The sequence below is a fragment of the Neoarius graeffei genome, chromosome 5 (genome assembly GCF_027579695.1).
Source record: "Neoarius graeffei isolate fNeoGra1 chromosome 5, fNeoGra1.pri, whole genome shotgun sequence".
NCBI classification, from domain to species: domain Eukaryota; kingdom Metazoa; phylum Chordata; class Actinopteri; order Siluriformes; family Ariidae; genus Neoarius; species Neoarius graeffei.
In genome coordinates, this window is record NC_083573.1 from 100,297,065 (window position 1) to 100,316,865 (window position 19,801).

At 42.3% G+C, this 19,801-nt stretch overlaps 2 protein-coding genes across 3 annotated transcripts in view; both read right to left on the minus strand.

Annotated features, from left to right (window-relative positions):
- LOC132887157 (NACHT, LRR and PYD domains-containing protein 12-like) overlaps positions 1 to 19,801 on the minus strand; it is an 85,971-nt gene that overhangs the window by 32,840 nt on the left and 33,330 nt on the right. The window contains exons 9-12 of one of the 2 annotated variants that reach the window (XM_060922618.1): positions 13,149 to 13,322; positions 12,558 to 12,731; positions 12,264 to 12,431; positions 11,924 to 12,145 (exon numbers count right to left, since the gene is read on the minus strand). In XM_060922618.1, coding sequence (XP_060778601.1) covers positions 12,266 to 12,431; positions 12,558 to 12,731; positions 13,149 to 13,322 — 514 coding nt within the window. In that variant the 3' untranslated portion in view covers positions 11,924 to 12,145; positions 12,264 to 12,265. Of the gene's footprint in view, positions 1 to 11,923; positions 12,146 to 12,263; positions 12,432 to 12,557; positions 12,732 to 13,148; positions 13,323 to 19,572; positions 19,583 to 19,801 lie in introns of those variants that run through there. The other variant, XM_060922619.1, reaches the window with a different exon arrangement.
- Positions 9,924 to 11,814, minus strand: LOC132887177 (uncharacterized). Its single transcript, XM_060922651.1, has 2 exons — positions 10,717 to 11,814; positions 9,924 to 10,325 (listed from the first exon to the last, which is right to left on the minus strand). Exons 1-2 carry the CDS (start codon positions 11,379 to 11,381, stop codon positions 10,217 to 10,219), a joined length of 774 nt encoding a protein of 257 aa, XP_060778634.1. The 5' UTR covers positions 11,382 to 11,814; the 3' UTR covers positions 9,924 to 10,216.

The window sequence follows — 19,801 nt, forward strand, 5'->3', positions numbered from 1 at the left end:
CTTGCTAGAAAAGATTGACCAACTTTCCTCAACATCTAGGTTACACAGAACTTCAGCCCAGTTGACCTGTAGTTCCTCAGCTATTTATTTATAGTTTCCCTTGTGATACTGGTACATCACTGGTGTGTCCTGTGATCATTTTGCATAGCAGTTATAGGTGAAGGACAGAACAATGTAGTTGCTTTTTCCAATAGGTGGTCTAGTATCAATGTCATTAATCATGCCACTTTCGTTGGTAAATATCAAGTCCAGAGCATTACTTTCCTGGTTGATTTATTGCCTTGTGGCAAAAGAGACATGTTGTTATAGATATGTGTCTCTAGTTGCTTCTAAAAATGTACCTGCCTCACTGCTAGGTGTAGGTGTTGTACTGCCACCTTCATTCCACTAGATGTCTGGGTAATTGAAGTATCCCATTACTAACATGTGAGAGTATCCCCATGTGCAGCAATCTTGAATTAGTTTATTGAATTTTTCATTGTTTTCTGCTGGGCAGTTTGGGCTTCTGCAGATCCCCATTATCAGCAGCTTGTCATGCTGGTTCAGTTTAATCTGAACAGGTACCAACTCGGTGACAGAGTTCATTCTGAGCTTGTCTGAGACCATTGAGTTCAGTCCTTCCTTGGTGTGAATTCCTATGCCTCAGATGCCCTCATTCTCAGCATTTGTAAATAGGTCATATCCTGGGACCCTTAGGTCTGATCTAGTCATTTTGAATCCTGAGTTTTTTTGGGGGGCGGCACGGTGGTGTAGTGGTTAGCACTGTCGCCTCACAGCAAGAAGGTCCGGGTTCGAGCCCTATGGCCAGCGAGGGCCTTTCTGTGCGGAGTTTGCATGTTCTCCCCGTGTCCGCGTGGGTTTCCTCCGGGTGCTCCGGTTTCCCCCACAGTCCAAAGACATGCAGGTTAGGTTAATTGGTGACTCTAAATTGACCGTAGGTGTGAATGAGAGTGTGAATGGTTGTCTATGTCTATGTGTCAGCCCTGTGATGACCTGGCGACTTGTCCAGGGTGTACCCTGCCTTTCGCCCGTAGTCAGCAGGGATAGGCTCCAGCTTGCCTGCGACCCTGTAGAACAGGATAAAGTGGCTAGAGATAATGAAATGAGATGAGATGAGTTTTTGGGGTTGGTTTCTGTGGTGACAATGATGTCTGGTTGGATTTCATCAATGATGGCAAGGTACTCGGGTTTCTTATTGGTAATATAGTCAATATTGGTGTAGACAATTCTCAGGTGTTCTTTTTTTTTGTCCTCTGTTCTTTGCTTTCTTGAGCTTTTGCAATCTTTTTGCTTCCATTCAAGTTTGGGGGGTTAAGGGGTTCACCCTTATTCTCTTTATTTGTAGATTCCAGGGAGGGCCCCTTACATGGTATTTCCAAAGATCCTCCTTTCCTTGTTTTTTTTTCTAGTTCTTTGGTTTCTTGCACCTTTTTTCTTACAAGTTCTTGTTCATCTTTGCTCAGGTCATTACATACACTTGTGTCTTTGAAGGGGTCGTCTGCATTCTTGAGCCTGATAAGCCTACTCATTATTTTCCTCTTATTGTCTTTATTTTACAGATAACCAAAAACATGAAGGTGAGTCAGTGAGAATTTCTGTGTTAGAAACCAGTGAGGAGAACACAATACATTCATGTTCTCTCTTAGTGTCACTCAGGATTTTGTTCTGTCACATTGCAGTGAGAGTGGAATAGGTGTAATGATTACTCAAAAAAAGGTGAGATTTGTAAACACACACACACACACACACACACACACACACACACACACACACACACACACACACCTTGAATATGGCCTCCAAATGACTCTTCTCAGTGATTTTTGATTTGTTCTTCTGTAGTCTGTGAACAAACAAAACACTTGTTAAAAGTTTAACACAGATTATAGATCATATTCAAAACTCAAACACAAACCAGTAAATACACATATTTGAGAGATTTTTGATGAAGTGACAGTGTGAATGATAAAACACTGCACTCACATTAAACTGTACTGACCTCAGATCAGTAGCACAGTCTGTGTCTCTAAAGCCTATGGGAAGTGCCATTGACCAGTCACTCTTCATGGACACACAGCTGGGTTCAGGTGAGTCTGTTCTCTTACCCTGAATCAGACTAAACACACACAAGCGCTGCATCATTATTACTGTTCTGCAGCAAAACTGAATAATTTAACTGTTGTTAAATTCTGATGATATTCTTTATTCACACTGATAAGATTCTTTAACCTCGTTAGAATGCAGGCACTTACAGATGTATGTGCAGAGGGAGAGAGGGATATACACTGTCAACAAAGCCAAGATGAGAGACTAGAATTGGAGTCAGTAAACTTGCGAGGGTCGGGCGATCGGCGAACAACGTAGTAAAGGGAAGACAAAGAGCAAAAACATGAGAGAAATAGCAAAGGGTCAGAAATACAAGAAGCAGTCAGAATGAACCAAGGCTTAGTATGAACTGAGTAAGCAGAATGCGCTGTGGTTCTTGGGAATTGTAGTTCAAGGTGTCCATGTTTGTAGTTTGTTCGTTTTCAACAGGTTTACTGACAAACTCTCATACTTTATCCAGTTACAGGGACAAATTGGGATTAGACGTGCGGCTCAATACATTCATGTCATTGATTATCAACTGGTTTTTGAACATAATTGTCAAAAGCTGCTGAAGCAAACTCTTCACTAATCATTTTTCACAGAAACACATCAGTGTTTGTGTCTTATTTAACTGATCGCTATCAGTTTGTTGATGCAAATGGTGATTTTTCTATGCATACTAAGGTAAAGTTTGGTGTTCCTCAAGATTCTGTCTTAGGCCCACTGCTTTATATGTGTTACCTCTGGGTAATATTATTCTTAAACATGGTATTAGCTTCACTGTTATGCTGACGACACACAGTTGGAAGTCTCTGCAAAGCCAGATGAGAGACACCAGCTTAATAAAATTGAAGAATGTGTAAAGGACATTTGACACTGGATGCTTATTAACTTCATTCTGCTTAACTCTGACAATACAGAAGTACTTGTACTCGGACCACATGCAGCTAGAAGTAGGTTTTCTGATTACATAATAACTCTGGGTGGCCTTTCTGTTTGTTTCTTCACATGCATCAGTAAAAGACCTCTGTATGATCATTGACTTCAGTCTTTCATTTGAAACTCATATCGAGAATATGATGAGGATAGCTTTGTTTCATCTCAGGAATATTGCTAAGAAATATACTGTAATGTCACTACACAATGCAGAAAAAAAAACATAAAAAAGTGTTGCCAGGCAAAACAAACCTCACCTGGTAGCACTTATGGTGAATATGAAGGAAGATATAATGCATAAAAAGGTACCCCATGGGTACATGTGGCTACTTCTTATAAATATTTTTTCTAATACCATGTCCATACAGTAAATATAGCATATATGTTTACTCTATGAGGCAGTAGCCACAAAAATGAAGCATAATCCAAAAATGAACAATTTAAAAACCACAGAAGTAAAATATACCAAGTGTCTGTACTTTATATTATTCTACTGTTCCCTCTGACAGTTTTCGAAACTGAAACCTCCAAACTGAGGCTGACATACACATGCTGTCACCATGACCAAAACTCTTATTTCCCAGAAATGGCCTTGCGCTAGAGCTCAGTGGAACACACTTTCCCTCTGTAATAAGAGTAAACATGTCTGAAAGTGATTTCTTTAGTCTAGTCCATTTATTTATAATTTATAATTTATAATAATAAATCAACAGAGGAGGGAAGATTTTATCAATGGGGTTTAAAAGTGGGCGTGGCTAAACCCCCCTTCCTTTGCGTATGCAAACGATTCAAGAAACCATCCAATGACAGCAGAGTGTGCCAATAACGTGCTGTATTAAATTGTGCAACTCAGTAATACTTAGAAACTCATTTGCAGCGCGGTTTTCACAATCATTAATGTGCAGGTTAAAGTCACCAAGTAACAGCAGATTTTCCAGTTTGATAACAGAGATCAGGAAGTCCAAGAGTTCTGATAAAAACCGAGTAGCCGAACCAGGAGGATGGTAAATTAAGGCACAATAGAATGGCCTGGAATGCCCAACTTTAGTGAGTTGCAGCTCAAAAGTAGAAAAAAGTTTTCGTGCTCACCAGTTGGCAGACACAGCGAGACTTCCACACCACAGCTAGACTTCCACCGCGGCCTGACAGGCGCGGAGATCCAATGTAGGAGCAGTCTGCAGGGCACAGCTCATTTAGGTGAATAAACTCCATGTTCTGTTGCCAGGTTTCTGTCACAAACAGAAAGTTCAAGTTCTCCCTAGTAAACAAGTCATTTAGGACATAAGCCTTGTTTACAATAGAGCGGGTATTTACCAAGCATATTTTCGCAGATGAAAAGAAAGAGTTCGAGGAGCAGGAAGTTGTGCGCTCAAGGGGTTGGAGCAGTGGCAAGCCACGACAGCCCTGACCATCTCCAAAGCGCGGATGAGGTAAATCCATGCTTAGAAATCCACAGGGGGCATCCAGAATCACTGCCCGGAGTTATGATGTTCTGACAGGACTACCCCGAGGCCAGGCAGGGAATAACCTTCCCAGCTGGGCACCATATGGGAGCAGCGCAGGATGACTCACATCAGGACAGCCCTGAGAGTTGACAGCAAGAGCTTGCTTCCAATAGTACCGAAGTTTAACTTGGGAACCCACCCTAGATCCATGTCTCCTCTGTTTGCAGTGTTTCTTGGCTGATGACATAGACTTCCTACTCCAGTCATGCTGTAGCGATAGACCAAGGGAAGGTAAGCGGTGCACAAACGGGGGTAGTGGAGGTGGATTCCCAACTCCGGGCAGACTATCCATGACAGTTCTGATTTGCAGCAGCATTTGCCGATTGTAGACCAAGACAGTTGAGACATCACTGGCAGATAGTAGTAATGGCAAGAGTAGGCATAGAATTGCCAACAGTCAAGATAGTGACAGTGGCAGCGACAGGCGGGCCAGGGCAGTGGCAAAGCCAAACACAGGCGCCATCTTAGTGAACCCCGCCCCTTCAGTACAGCATCATAAAGTTGTGTTAGTGAACTGACAGAGTATTATACTCACAACTTAAGGCCTCTGCCTCTCCACCCCAAAATGGTGGGGTGCAATTCCCTGCTCTACTGATAGGTGGCATGCTGATGGCTCCTCTGGACACTGGAATGTTCAGCTTTTGAATTTTGCAGAGGGCCCTTCATTGCTATAGTTTGTGCTTCATAATGTACCACACATTCTTAATCAGTCAGAACTGCAGGCAAACCAATCTAGCATCTACACTTTGTTTTGATTTGTATTTCATTCACTGTTCCAATGTTTTTTGAACGATGGTTTTGACAAATTTAGGTAATTGTCCTTCTCAATCTCAATATTTTATTTCAATTACATATAAACATATAATAGACTACATGAGTCTATCAATCTTCTTGTGTTGTACATGGTACACATAGTTCATGCGTAGAAGACAGAAATTTCACTTAAATGAATGTGTGCGGTACCAAACCTTGTTTATTACAGGGCTCCCAACTGAGGTCAGCTCCCATGCAGGCAGTGGTCCACATTTAGGAGGCAGACTTCTGGGAGAGGTCAGGAGGAACAAACAAAGAAGAGAAAATGGCGAGCAGAAACGTGCACTTCTGGAGCAATGAGGAGACAGAATTCATGCTCATTCAGCTTAAGGAGTTGAATATATTAAAATTCATGGACGGGAGAAAAACGCGCAATGGAGAACACAGAACTGATAACTTTGTTTACACTCTTGAATAGCTCTTCTTCATGACAACAACCAGAAGTGTACCAACACGATGGGGCGTGTAGCGCCACCTGTGGCTCGGGTGCACAATGTACCTCACACAATAGCTCGATTTCCTTGTGTGCATGTAGGATTGGATTTCTCTGGCACCCCTGCTGGGACCCTTTGCTCGATTACCGACAGCAGCTCGATTTGGATGTGCATGTAAACGTACTGAGTGACTCACACCAACAGGATGGCTCAATGACACCTTAGGATTGCTTTTCATCCATGAGAGGATAAATACCTGATACTCCCTACTAGTCAGACAGAACTGAATAAGCCTTTCGGATGAGAGGTGAAACATCAAGAATCTTCAAGTAAGTCCAGTTGCTCTCTTTTACCACCCACAGTTTACTATGACCTGGATGACTGAGAATCTTCACAGACATTTAAAAAATATTGCCCTTCCACCCCAAACTGCATGAGGGAATGATCATGAAAATGGGGTTGTGATGACTACAGGAATTACTTGATTGTTCTTGGAGAAAACCTGTGACACCTCAGCAACAAAGACTCTGTGTTTACTATAAGACAGAGGGTTTACTTCCCTTTAGTGATAAAAGGTAAATTAGGCTCTTCCTCATCCTGAAATTTTCAGGGGATAAACGGGGCTAAAAGTCAACTTCAGTGATTGGTTGTCACTCGGGCCAGTATCCCTGAATTCTTAGTGGCCCAGGCCAAAATAAAGTGGCCCTTAAATTTCCTCTAGTCGAACACAAAAAAAAATTTAAATAATTTTTACTTGAATAACACCCCATCATTTTTAACATATTTTAACATCGTTTTTTTTTTTTTCGTTTCCGTTTCCGGTTGAGAGTACGTCGTGCGCGTTCTGGCTGCCGCTTCTCACCAGAGCTTTTTTTATTTTATTTCTTTTTCTATTTTTTTTCTGTGTGTTTGTGTAGTTTGATGTTTGTTTGAGTGTTTTGTCCGCCGGTTGTGATGTAGCTCCGGACCCAGTTTTGGGCGTCGGTTCCCTCCAGGCCTTGGTTCGCCGTGGGTGATGCCTGTGCTCCCAGCTATGGACTGCAGTGAGCTCATTGCTCATTTTAACATCATGGTTGTCCAGTGCTCTGCGCTTTAACGCTTGGCGTGATGTTCCGAGCGATGTTGCTGGGTGGCGTCGCGGTGGCTGTGCAGGCGGTTTAGACATACCAGCGCTCTGCGTGGCTGTGCTTCTCTGCTCACTTTGTGGTTCCATGGTGTGGTGTTTGAGCGATGTTGCTGGTGGCGTCATGGCGGCGGTGCTGGAGATGTGGGACTCGTTTTCGTGCACCTTTTGGTGGGACTGTGGCTGTTGCACCACGGGAATTACATCCTGACCCTACTTGGTGGACTTTTTACTTTTTATTTATTTTTATTATATTATTTATTTATTTTTTCTTTCCTTGTCTATAATTGTAAACCGTCCTTGAGTTTTTTGAAAGGCGTTATATAAATTTAAATTATTATTATTATTATTATTATTATTATTATTATTAACATATGCCCCAGAAATGGATTATTCAACAACATTAATTCTATGTCATTTTTGTTTAGATATTGTACAATATTTAAACATTACACTACATTACAGTCATTTAGCTGACAATTTTATTCTAAGTGACAAACAATAAGTGCATGTAGCCAAGAGAATCTAAGAGTGACCAGTGCTGAAGTACTAGTGTAAACAAATAGCCTACAAATACTAATCCAATATCTGGAATGATCAGGGTAGTTAAGAAGTTGAAGAAGCTTGGACAAATACATAGACCACGAATTATTTAAGTATGATATGTTTATTGTTTCCAAAATTTGACAGTATCTGCATTAAAATGGTTAGCCTATGCTTCCTGAGCCTATACATATATATATATATATATATATATATATATATATATATATATGGCTGAAGAAGCTGAAGAAGCTAACTGCACTCCATGAACGCCTAGCAGCACAGATGAACCAGCTGCTGAGGGATGGAACCCACCCAGAATGGCTAACCCAAGGCAGGACAGTCCTAATCATGAAGGACCCCCAGAAGGGACCCATCCCATCCAACTACCGGCCAATTACCTGTCTCTGCACAACATGGAAGGCCCTGTCAGGCATCATTGCGGCAAAAATGAGTAAGCATGTGGCTCAATACATGAGCGAGGCACAGAAAGGAATTGGCAGTAACACCAGAGGAGCCAAGCACCAGCTACTGGCCGATAGAACAGTCGCCCGAGACTGTAAGAAGAGACAGACCAACCTGTGCACTGCCTGGATTGACTACAAGAAAGCCTACGACTCAATGCCACACACATGGATACTGGAATGTCTGGAACTGTATAAGATCAACAGGAACCTAAGGACCTTCATACAGAACTCAATGGAAATGTGGAAGACAACCCTAGAGGCCAACTCAAAACCCATTGCCCAAGTCAACATCAAGTGCGGCATATACCAAGGGGATGCGCTATCACCACTGCTGTTCTGCATAGGCCTGAACCCCCTCAGTCAGATCATCACGAAGAGCGGCTACGGGTACCGATTCCGTAGTGGGGCAACAATCAGCCACCTGCTCTACATGGATGACATCAAGCTGTATGCCAGGAACGAGCGAGAAATAGACTCGCTGATCCACACCACCCGGATCTACAGCGATGACATAGGGATGTCATTCGGATTGGACAAGTGTGGCCGGATGGTCTCAAAGAGAGGCAAGATGATCCGGACTGAAGGGATTGACCTACCAGAGGGCAACATGGGTGATATCCAAGACAGCTACAAGTACCTTGGCATCCCACAGGCTAATGGAAACCATGAAGAGGCCACAAGGAAGTCAACCACAGCCAAATACCTCCAAAGAGTAAAGCAGGTCCTGAAAAGTCAGCTGAATGGTAAAAACAAGGTCCGAGCCATCAACATGTACGCACTACCAGTCATCAGATACCCCGCTGGTATCATAAACTGGCCAAAGGAGGAGATAGAAGCCACAGATATCAAGACTAGAAAGCTCCTCACCATGCATGGAGGGTTCCACCCCAAGTCCAGCACCCTGAGACTATACACTAAGCGGAAAGAGGGAGGCCGAGGGCTAGTGAGCGTCAAGACCACGGTCCAGGATGAAACATCGAAAATCCGAGAATACATCAGAAAGATGGCCCCAAAGGATGAACTGCTAAGTGAATGTCTCAGGCAGCAGAACCCTGATGAGAGTGCAGAGGAGGAGGAGGAACAGACAACCTGGAGAGACAAACCCCTACATGGCATGTACCACCGTCAGATAGAGGAAGTGGCTGATATCAAGAAATCCTACCAGTGGCTGGATAATGCAGGACTGACAGACAGCACAGAGGCACTAATCATGGCAGCACAAGAACAGGCCATAAGCACAAGAGCCATAGAGGCCAGGATCTACCAGAGTAGATCAGACCCAAGATGCAGACTGTGCAAAGAAGCCCCTGAAACAGTCCAGCACATAGTAGCAGGGTGTAAGATGCTAGCTGGATCAGCGTACATGGAGAGGCACAACCAAGTGGCTGGGATAGTATACAGGAACATCTGCAACCAGTATGGAATAGAAATACCCAAGTCCCAATGGGCCATACCACAGAAGGTGGCTGAGAACAACAGGGCCAAGATTCTGTGGGACTTCAGCTTCCAGACTGACAAACAGATCCTGGCTAACCAACCGGACATAGTGGTGGTGGACAAAGAGCAGAAGAGGGTGGTGGTGATAGATGTGGCGATCCCAGCTGACGCCAACATCAGGAAGAAGGAACATGAGAAACTTGAGAAGTATCAAGGGTTGAAAGAGCAGCTGGAACGGATGTGGAAGGTCAAGGGTTGCGTGGTCCCCGTGGTAGTGGGGGCACTTGGGGCAGTAACCCCCAAACTGGGAGAGTGGCTCCAGCAAATCCCAGGAACAACATCTGAAGCCTCAGTCCAGAAGAGCGCAGTCCTAGGAACATCGAAGATACTGCGCAGAACCCTCAAACTCCCAGGCCTCTGGTAGAGGACCCGAGCTTGAGGATGACATGGATACCACCCCCCCCGCCGGGGGTGAGAAGGAGATATATATATATATATATATATATATATATATATATATATATACAGGGTGTTTCAAAAAAAATTTATATTATTTGAGATGTAAATATCCCAGAAACTACATAGTCTAGGCAAATGAAACTGAACAGGCTTAATGTTGAGCAATATAAGATCCCTTATTCCTCAAAATTCCCCAATATAAGACTTCTTATTCCTCAAAATTTGAATAAGAAATTCAAAAGTTATGTGGATTTCATGAATGATTTCACAAATTTTCAATATTTGTGGACCCGCTCGACCATCTCTTCTGATGCTGGTGGTCGTCCAGATCCTTTTGCCCTGCTGTACAGACAGCCTTCCTCTTTGAACTTTTTGTGCCATGTCCAAATCTGCATTGCAATTGGTGCATTTTTAGAGAATTCTCTCATAAATGCATGCTGCACAGTCTTGTTCAACTGTGTCCGAGCATACTCTAACACACAAAACACCTTTTCTTTTCCAGTGAATGGCATTTCTATACCTAAAAAGATAAAAACAAAAAACATTAACCATAAAAATTTGACCTGTTTCCACACATACTGTTAAAATTTGAGGTCAATTGAACAGGAATTGGCAAAGTTATTAGATTGTGAAATTATATCAAATTTTTTGAAACACTCTGTACATCCACATTTCCCCTCACATACTGTAATACACATTTCAAATATAAGTGAGTGTGATTTGTTCTCATGTTATGGCAGTCAAAAGTATATCTAAATGTTATGGAAGACATTTTGTTTGCTGGCACTCCATCTTCTGAGAAAACATGATGGAAAATGGATTTGTCTCCAGCCGTAAGATTCAAGATTCAAGAGAGCTTTATTGTCAATGCATCCATATACAATGATTCAGTGCACTGAAATATCATTTACCTTTCTGCTGTCCTCATTATCCACTGCAGGAACTTTTGTTCAGCGATGGTGCAGTTTCCAAACCAGACAGTGATGTAACAGCAGAGAGCACTCTCAATGGTCCCTTGGTAGAAAGATAGGAGGATGTGAGGAGGGAAGCTGGCCTTCTTCAGCTTTTGCACAAAGTGTAGATGCTGTTGAGCTTTCTTGGTGATGGTGGTGGTGTTCAGGGTCTTGGAGAGGTTGTCTTCCATTTGCACTCCCAAGAACTTCACACTACTGACTGTTTCAACAGTAGAGCCATTGATGTGCAGTGGGGAGCAAGCAACTGAGTTCTTTCTGAAGTCAACAACCACCTCTTTAAACTTCTCAGCATTAAGAGTCAGGTTATTGTCCTGACACCATTCCACCATATGCTTGACCTCTGCTTTGTATGCAGACTCATTATTGTTACTGATGAGACCCACTACTGTTGTACTGTCTGCAAACTTGACGTGATTTGAGCTGTGCTGGGCAGCACAGTTGTGCATCAGCAGAGTAAACAGCAGCAGGCTGAGTATGCAGCCTTGGGGGATGCCTATGCTCAGTCTGAGGACCCTGGAGGTGTTATGTCCTGTGGAGACCGAATGGGGCCTATCAGTCAGGACATCTGGGGTCCAATTACAGAGAGAGGCATTCATGAACATGTTTCAATTCCTGTTTCTTTTTTTTTTTTTTCCTTTTTTGAGTGAAATTAAGGTCATTTTTCTTATAATGTCTATTCTATTTCTTACAAAGCAGGATATGACTTCAAATTTTCTGTCAGTTAAACAAAAACAAAGAGACTTTTGTTCTACATGAGTTTCATTTCTTGTACAATAATCATTCATATGTTTGCTCAAGTAAAATTTCAGCATATCAATCTGGAAAATGAATTATTTACAGAAGTTGAGGAAACAAGAAAAAAATAGTGGAAAATTATACAAAATCTTTTTGACAGTAATGTGCAGCTCTTAAAGTGTGTGTACACACACACACACACACACACACACACACACACAAAATAAACAGTGACTGGGAACACACAACAACGCTGTGTGTGTGTGGGATATATATATCCCTCACACACACAGTGTTGTTGTGTGTTCCCAGTCACTGTTTATTTTGTAATACATATACTGCAGATAAATTTAAGGTTTCAATTGCCATTTTTAAAATGATATAAACTGAAGATAAAAATAACTGAATCAATATCACAGTTGTGATACATTGAAATAAATGTTTCACTGACATGTTCTAACGAACTGAATAAAAACGTGGAACCGATAAATAGATATATAAATTAAATATATGATGAACTATATTATTACAGTGTGAAACAATGTGGAGGTGAGTGGATAAAGGATTTTATCAGTCATGGTTATGGTTGTGGAACTTCTACATCTGAATGTGAATGATTCAGATCTTCATGCTGTAAGACAGAGAACAGGACAGAATGACAAGGTTAAACACTGTCAATCATCAGAGTCCTTTCTCACACACATACACACACAGCGTGCCTATGTGTGTAGACACAGTCAGTAACTCACCGTTATGTGTACAGTGTACTCTTCAATAGATCAGAGAGCAGCTTCACTTCTGATTCTCCTAGGTTATTGTTGTATAGATATAGTTCACTCAGGTGTGATGAGGGATTTGACCTCAGAGCTGAAACCAGAGCAGCACAACCTTCATCTGTAATACTGCACTTAGACAACCTGTAGAGAAAAAAAAAAACATCTCAGTTACAGCATAAATCACTCAGGTTTACTACATAACACACACAGTCTTTATAAACAGTACACTTACACACTTTCTGTGTGTGTGTGTGTGTGTGTGTGTACCTCAGTTTTTCCAGTGTACAGTGTGGATTCTCCAGTCCAGCAGAGAGCAGCTTCACTCCTGAATCCTGCAATTTATTGTTATTCAGGTCCAGTTCTCTCAGTCTGGAGGAGTTTGAGCTGAGAACTGAGGACAGAACTCTACAGCTTTCCTCTGTCAGATTACACAAACACAGACTGGAAGAGAAATGATGAAATATGTGAATATCTGATGGATAAATGCAGTGTGTTCCATCAGTTGTGAAATGAAGTGTCTCCCTGAACACAAGGTTCTGATGTCAGAATAAAAATATAAAATAGAGTGTGTATTTGTACTTGGACAGATCGATGCATCTCAGCTCATATGAGACAATGTATTTAAAAACAAGAAAGGGAAAGGAACACACAGAGGAGGAGACTGAAGATCTAAACAGCTATAATTAAAATTCAGAAGTTTAATTTTTATTCATTCATGATATGGAATTAATCTAAAAAGTAAATCTGATTCTTATGGACACATTTCAGTTTCTTAGAAAATAATACATTACAGTTTAAACAACATAAATCAGTTTAGTTCACTATGTCGAAGAAGGAACATAATACTCGTGTATGTACCTCAGTATCTCCAGTGTACAGTGTGGATTCTCCAGTCCAGCAGAGAGCAGCTTCACTCCTGAATCCTGCACGTTATTGTAACTCAGGTCCAGTTCTCTCAGACTGGAGGAGTTTGAACTGAGAACTGAGGACAGAACTCTACAGCTTTCCTCTGTCAAATTACACTTACACAAACTGGAAGAGAAATGATGAAATATCAGAACATTGGTCTCAAATACAGTCATAATACAGCTAAAGTTTACCATGGAATAGGAATGTGAGTTTGTTTCTCTCACACACACAAATCAGAGGTCAGGACACCACATCAGCACATTTATAGGATCAGTGACGTCTTTCTGCACTCCACAGTCTCTTAGCTACAATTTATTATGACAACATTAGCTCATGTACATCACACACATGTTGAGAGCGAGCAGCCTACAAACACTACACGCTGATCTGTGTTCAAGTTTCTACAAATAAAACATACAAAGTCGAGAGCAGGATGGTGGAAGGAGCAGAAGGGCCAGAAGATAAAGTTCAGAGATCCACTGGTACTGGTCAGAGTGCAGGTACTTATGGAAGCAATTGCATGGGAGAGAGGGTGCAATACAAACTGCAAACTGAACCAAATCGTGGAGCAGGAATTTTAGTCAAGAAATGGGTGGAGGTTGATTGATTAACAAACAACATAGTACAGAGTAGATGTGAAGACAAGGGTGGAAATGAATGTAAAGAGTGGTCTTAAACTGGACGTCTCTCAGAAAGCAAATGGCTTAGTAAAGTCAGGCACGGGACACAGAATGATACTTTGTAGTGAGTGAGTGTTTGAGCGGGGTTTAAGTAGAGAAGGTAATAGGCAGGCGAATTAGTGACAGGTGATGTAATCAATACTCTGGTGATGAGGGGCACTGTGACTCATGGGGAGTGTAGTCCAGAGTGGCCATGTTTGGAGGCTGCTCTGTAGTTACTGACAGAACACCCTCCTGAGGAGCTCACTCTGGGAGCAACTTCCTTCCTTGGTCAACCTCTATTTCTTGGTGCAGGCTATGGAATTTTTGCATGAGGAGGAGGTCTAATATGTCCTTAGAACTGACCCAGCTATGTTCTTCAGGGCCGTAACCCTCCTAGTCAACCAAGTACTTGAGTTGTCCCTGTCTGTGGTGGGAATTGAGGATCTTGTTGACCTGATATATGGGTTCTCCTTTGCTGTCTTGGGAGGGGTTTTCTTGGGTGGGTGTCTCAGAGGCTAGGAGACCTTGGATAGCAGGTTTGAGGCAGAAGATGTGAAATGTGGGAGCTATCTTGCTGTGAGGAGGGAGCCCTAGCCTGTATGAAACCTCATTGATCTTGCATAGAACTTTGAATATGCTGATATATCTGGCTTGTAGCTTTTTTTCAGGAGTTGGGTTCCCTGAAGTCCTTAGTAGAGACCCATACTCGATCACCTGGGGTATACTCTGGGGTGGCACTTCAGTGCTTGTCAGTGTAGTACTTGTATTTGGCATTGACATTCTCTAGTCTCTGATGAACCTCCTCCCATAGCTGCTGACTGCTCTGGAACCAGGAGTTGATGGCTGGAACCTGAGTAGGGGTATCATCCCATGGGAAAAGTGGAAGTCGGTATCCGAGTATGCACTGGAATGGGGTTAGCTGAATGGCTGAATGCTTGAGCGAGTTTTGTGAGTACTTGGCCCATGGAAGGAATTGTGTCCAGTCTTTCTGATTCTGCATGCAAAATATGCGGAAGAACCACCCCACCTCCTGGTTTGCTCATTCATCTTGGCCGTTGCACTGTGGGTGATACTCAGACATGAGGCTCATGGACACTAATAGTCTGTCCATGAACTGTGACCATAGTCTCCAAATGAACTTGGGACCCTGGTCACTGACTATGTCTTCAGGGACACCATAGCAGCAGAAGGTATGTGTAAATAATAGTTCAACAGTTTTGACAGCAGTGAGAAGACCTGGTAGTGGGATGAACTTGAGTGTTTTAGAAAACCTATCAATGATGACCAGAATGACCATGTTGCCTTGTGAGTTAGGTAGGTTGGTGATAAAGTTGATAGCAATGTTTGACCAGGGTTGCTGGGGTATTGGGAGAGGACATAGCTTACCAGCTGGAGGAGCTCTGGGAACCTTGGCCTGGGCACAGACAGAGCATGATGAGACAAAATGGTTGATGTCCAATATCATGTTTTCCTACCAATACTTGTTCTGGAGAAGTTGGTAAGTGCAATAGCTGCAGGGTGTCAAGTCAAGTCAAATTTATTTGTATAGCGCTTTTAACAATAAACATTGTTGCAAAGCAGCTTTACACAATTTGAATGACTTAAAACATGAGCTAATTTTATCCCTAATCTTTCCCCCTGGTGTCTGGTGGCAGGAGAGGAGTGCACCCAAGTGATGAGTTTGCCTCTGAGTTTGGGCGGAACATGCAGAAGTCTGGGCAGACAGTTATCAAGAGGGCTTGAGAACTTGATAATAGCAAAAGTAACCAGAAATTATCTCAGCATTTGTGTCCATTTTAGATTCAGTAGGGATTAATCAGAACGTCATAGGACTGACCCATAATGGTGGTCACACCCTCGATCTAATACTAACATTCGGGTTAAACATAGAAAATATAGTCATACTTCCACAGTCTAAAGTTCTCAGATCATTATCTCATCTCATTCAAAATATGTCTGAGTAATAATATATGCACCTCACCATGCTACTGTATTAAACATACATTCATGCCAACTATGGCACAGAGCTTTATAAATGATTTCCCAGAGTTATCAACTTTGATTGGGTCACTATCAGCCCCCGCAGAACTTGATCAGGCAACTGAATGCTTAGAGTCAACGTTCCACCATACTTTAGATAATGTAGCTCCTCTTAAAAGGAAAATGGTCAGAGACAAAAAAAAAATAGCATCCTGGTATAATGATGACACTTGAACATGAAAACAGACTACTCGAAAATTGGAACATAAATGGTGTCAAACAAAATTGGTAGTGTTCAAATTAATGTGGAAGGAGAGCTTCCTGAAGTATAGAAAAGCTTTTAGTGCTGCTAGATCAACATATCTCTCCTCCCTAATAGAAGATAACAAAAATAATCCTAAATTCCTATTTAATACTATCGCACAATTAACCAGGAATAAGTCCACTATAGACACATGCACACCTGTAGTATGTAGTAGCAATGATTTCATGAATTTTTTTAATGACAAAATTGAGAATATCTGACAAAAAATTCAAACTACTAATTTAAGGTCAGACAATGTAAGTGACCCTGTAGTTAACAACATAACTGTATCAGATCAGCAATTAGAATGTTTTACTCCCCTAAGAGAAACTGAATTACTTTCATTAATCTTGGCATCAAAAGCCTCAACTTGTGTACTAGATCCCTTAAACCGCTTCTAAAAATAATAAATTCTTCTCTTACGATTGGCTATGTACCCAAATCCTTTAAACTAGCAGTTATCAAACCCCTGATTAAAAAACCTGACCTTGATCCCTGTCAACTGTCCAATTATCGGCCAATATCAAACATCCCCTTTATCTCCAAGATCCTTGAAAAAGCTGTAGCACAGCAGTTATGCTCATATTTACATAGGAATAACATCCATGAAATGCATCAGTCAGGATTTAGACCTCATCATAGCACAGAGACAGCTCTGGTTAAAGTAGTAAATTACCTACTGTTGGCATCTGATCAGGGCTGTGTCTCGCTGCTTGTGTTGCTTGACCTTAGTGCAGCATTTGATACCATTGATCATTCCATCCTTTTGGATTGACTAGAAAATGTTGTGGGAGTTAAGGGAACGACCCTTTCCTGGCCCAGGTCTTATTTAACTGATTGCTATCAGTATGTTGATGTAAATGGTGATATTTCTAGACATACTGAGGTAAAGTTTGGTGTTCCACAAGGTTCTGTCTTGGGTCCACTGCTTTTTTCTTTATATATGTTACCTCTGGGTGATATTATTCATAAACATTGTATTAGTTTCCACTGTTATGCTGATGACACACAGTTGTATGTTTCTGCAAAACCTGATGAGAGACACCAGCTTAATATAACTGAGGAATGTGTAAAGGATATTAGACACAGGATGCTTATTAATTTCCTTCTGCTTAACTCTGACAAGACTGAAGTACTTGTACTAGGACCACATGCAGCTAGAAGCAAGTTTTCTGATTACACAGTAACTCTGGATGGCCTTTCTGTTTCTTCACGTGCAGCAGTAAAAGACCTCGGAGTGATTGTTGAACCGAGTCTTTCATTCAAAACTCACATTGATAACATCACCCGGATAGCTTTCATTCATCTCAGAAATATTGCTAAGATATGAAATTTAATGTCACTACATGATGCGGAAAAACTAGTTCATGCTTTCTTTACCTCCAGGTTGGATTATTGTAATGCCTTACTGTCTGGATGTTCCAATAAGTGCATAAACAAGCTCCAGTTAGTTCAAAATGCAGCAGCAAGAGTCCTTACTAGAACTAGAAAATATGACCACATCACCCCTGTCTTATCCACACTGCATTGACTCCCATTCAAATTTTGTATTGATTATAAAATACTATTACTGACCTTTAAAGCACTGAATGGTCTCGCACCACAGTACCTGAGTGAAGTTCTGGTCCTCTATGACCCGCCACGCCTACTTAGATCAAAAGGTGCAGGCTATCTGCTGGTACCTCGTATAGTGAAGGCTACATCAGGGGGCAGAGCCTTTTCTTACAAAGCCCCACAGTTATGGAATAGCCTTCCAAGCAGTGTTCGGGAATCAGACACAGTCTCAGTATTTAAGTCTAGGCTTAAAACATATCTGTTTAGTCAAGCCTTTTGTTAATGGTGTTCATGAGGTAAAGGTGTAGATCTGGAGGGTCCTCAGACATAGAGTGTTGTGGTCAACTGGGATGCATGGATGCTGTCAGTCCCCCACTCGCTTGCTCACTCGAGGTTGTTGATGGTGTAGTGGCTGGCTGCTTTATGTCCCGGGGCCCCCTCATGCCTGTGTTACCTTCTGGCTCTCTCCTTTTAGTTATGCCATCATAGTTAGTTGCTGGAGTCCCTGCTTGTACTCAGTGGAATATGTATACTGTTCCTACTTATTCAGGTGACATTGGGCATTCCTAACAATTTCTCTCTCTCTCTCCCCCCCCCCCCCCCCCCCCAAAAAAAAAATCTGTCCCTCTGAGTTACATGTTGGTTCTGGAATCAAGATGCTGACCTCTTCAGACCTGCCTGATCCATCCTGGTGCCCTGTGTCTGGTTGGAGTCTCATTGCATCGCTCCTGTGGAGGGCGGCCCCATGTGGACAGTTGGGGGTCATGCCTGGAGGATGCTCTGGACTCTTGCAGTGGTGCTTTTGTGGCTGGGGACTGCAGTTGACTCACTGACTTGGGGACTGCAGTTGACTTGCTGACTTGGGGACTGCAGTTGTCGTGAACAGTTTTGCACTCGGGTTTCCATCAGTGGGGGGTTTATAGCATCAATGAAGCTGACTTTATGTTAGGACTGTTAATGTTATAGTCATCATGTCTGTTGTTGCCCAAATGAGGATGGGTTCTCTTTTGAGTCTGGTTCCTCTCGAGCTTTCTTCCTCATGTCATCTGAGGGAGTTTTTCCTTGCCACCGTCACCACAGGCTTGCTCATTGGGGATAGATTAGGGATAAAATTAGCTCATATTTTAAGTTGTTCAAATTCTGTAAAGCTGCTTTGCGACAATGTTTATTGTTAAAAGTGCTATACAAATAAACTTGACTTGACTTGACTTGTGGGTTGTGCCTGTCTGATCTCCCTGTTGATGTCCCAGGTTATGGCTTGCAAGAAACATTCAGGTGGAAGGATTGTGGTAGGTTCAGAAGAGTGTGGTGAGGATGTGTTGACTTGGGAGAAAGCATCTGCCTTGGTGTTTATGGAACCAGGATGATAAGAGATGGTGAACTGAAACCTAGTGAAGAATAGAGCCCACCATTCTGATGGGGATTCAAATGCTTAGCAGTCTTTAAGTATTCCAGGTTCTTGTGGTCGGTCAGGATCGTGAATGGGTTCACTGTTTACTCCAACCAGTGTCTCCATTCTTCCAGGGCCAGCTTAACCCCTTCGGTCATGATACAGACATTATATTACTGTAGAAGGTGATGTACACAATGTATACATGGTGACCGAAGGGGTTAACAGCCAAGAGCTCTTGATTTCCAATGTCATAATTCCTTTCTGTGGGAGTGAGCTTCTTTGAGAAGAATGCAACTGGGTGAAGCTTGGGTTTCTCTTCAAAACATTGAGACAAAATCCCTCCTACTCTTGTCTCTGATGCATTCACCTCCACAATGAAGAGTTTAGAAGGGTCTGGATGTTGTAAAATGGGAGCTGTGGTGAATGCAGATTTGAGGTGTTTGAAGGCCTCATCGGCTGCAGGATTCCAGTGGAGGTGACATGGTCCATCCTTCAGGATTGAGGTGAGAGGGGCTGCAATGGTGCTGAACCCACAGATGAACTGATGATAGAAATTCATGAACCCCAGGAAGCATTGCAACTTCTTGACAGAAGTGGGAGTGGACCATGATGTCATAGCTTTGACTTTGGCCTGATCCATGCTCCCCCCAAGCTGATAATACAACCTAGGAATGAGATCTGGGTGACATGGAATTCACATTTTTCTAGT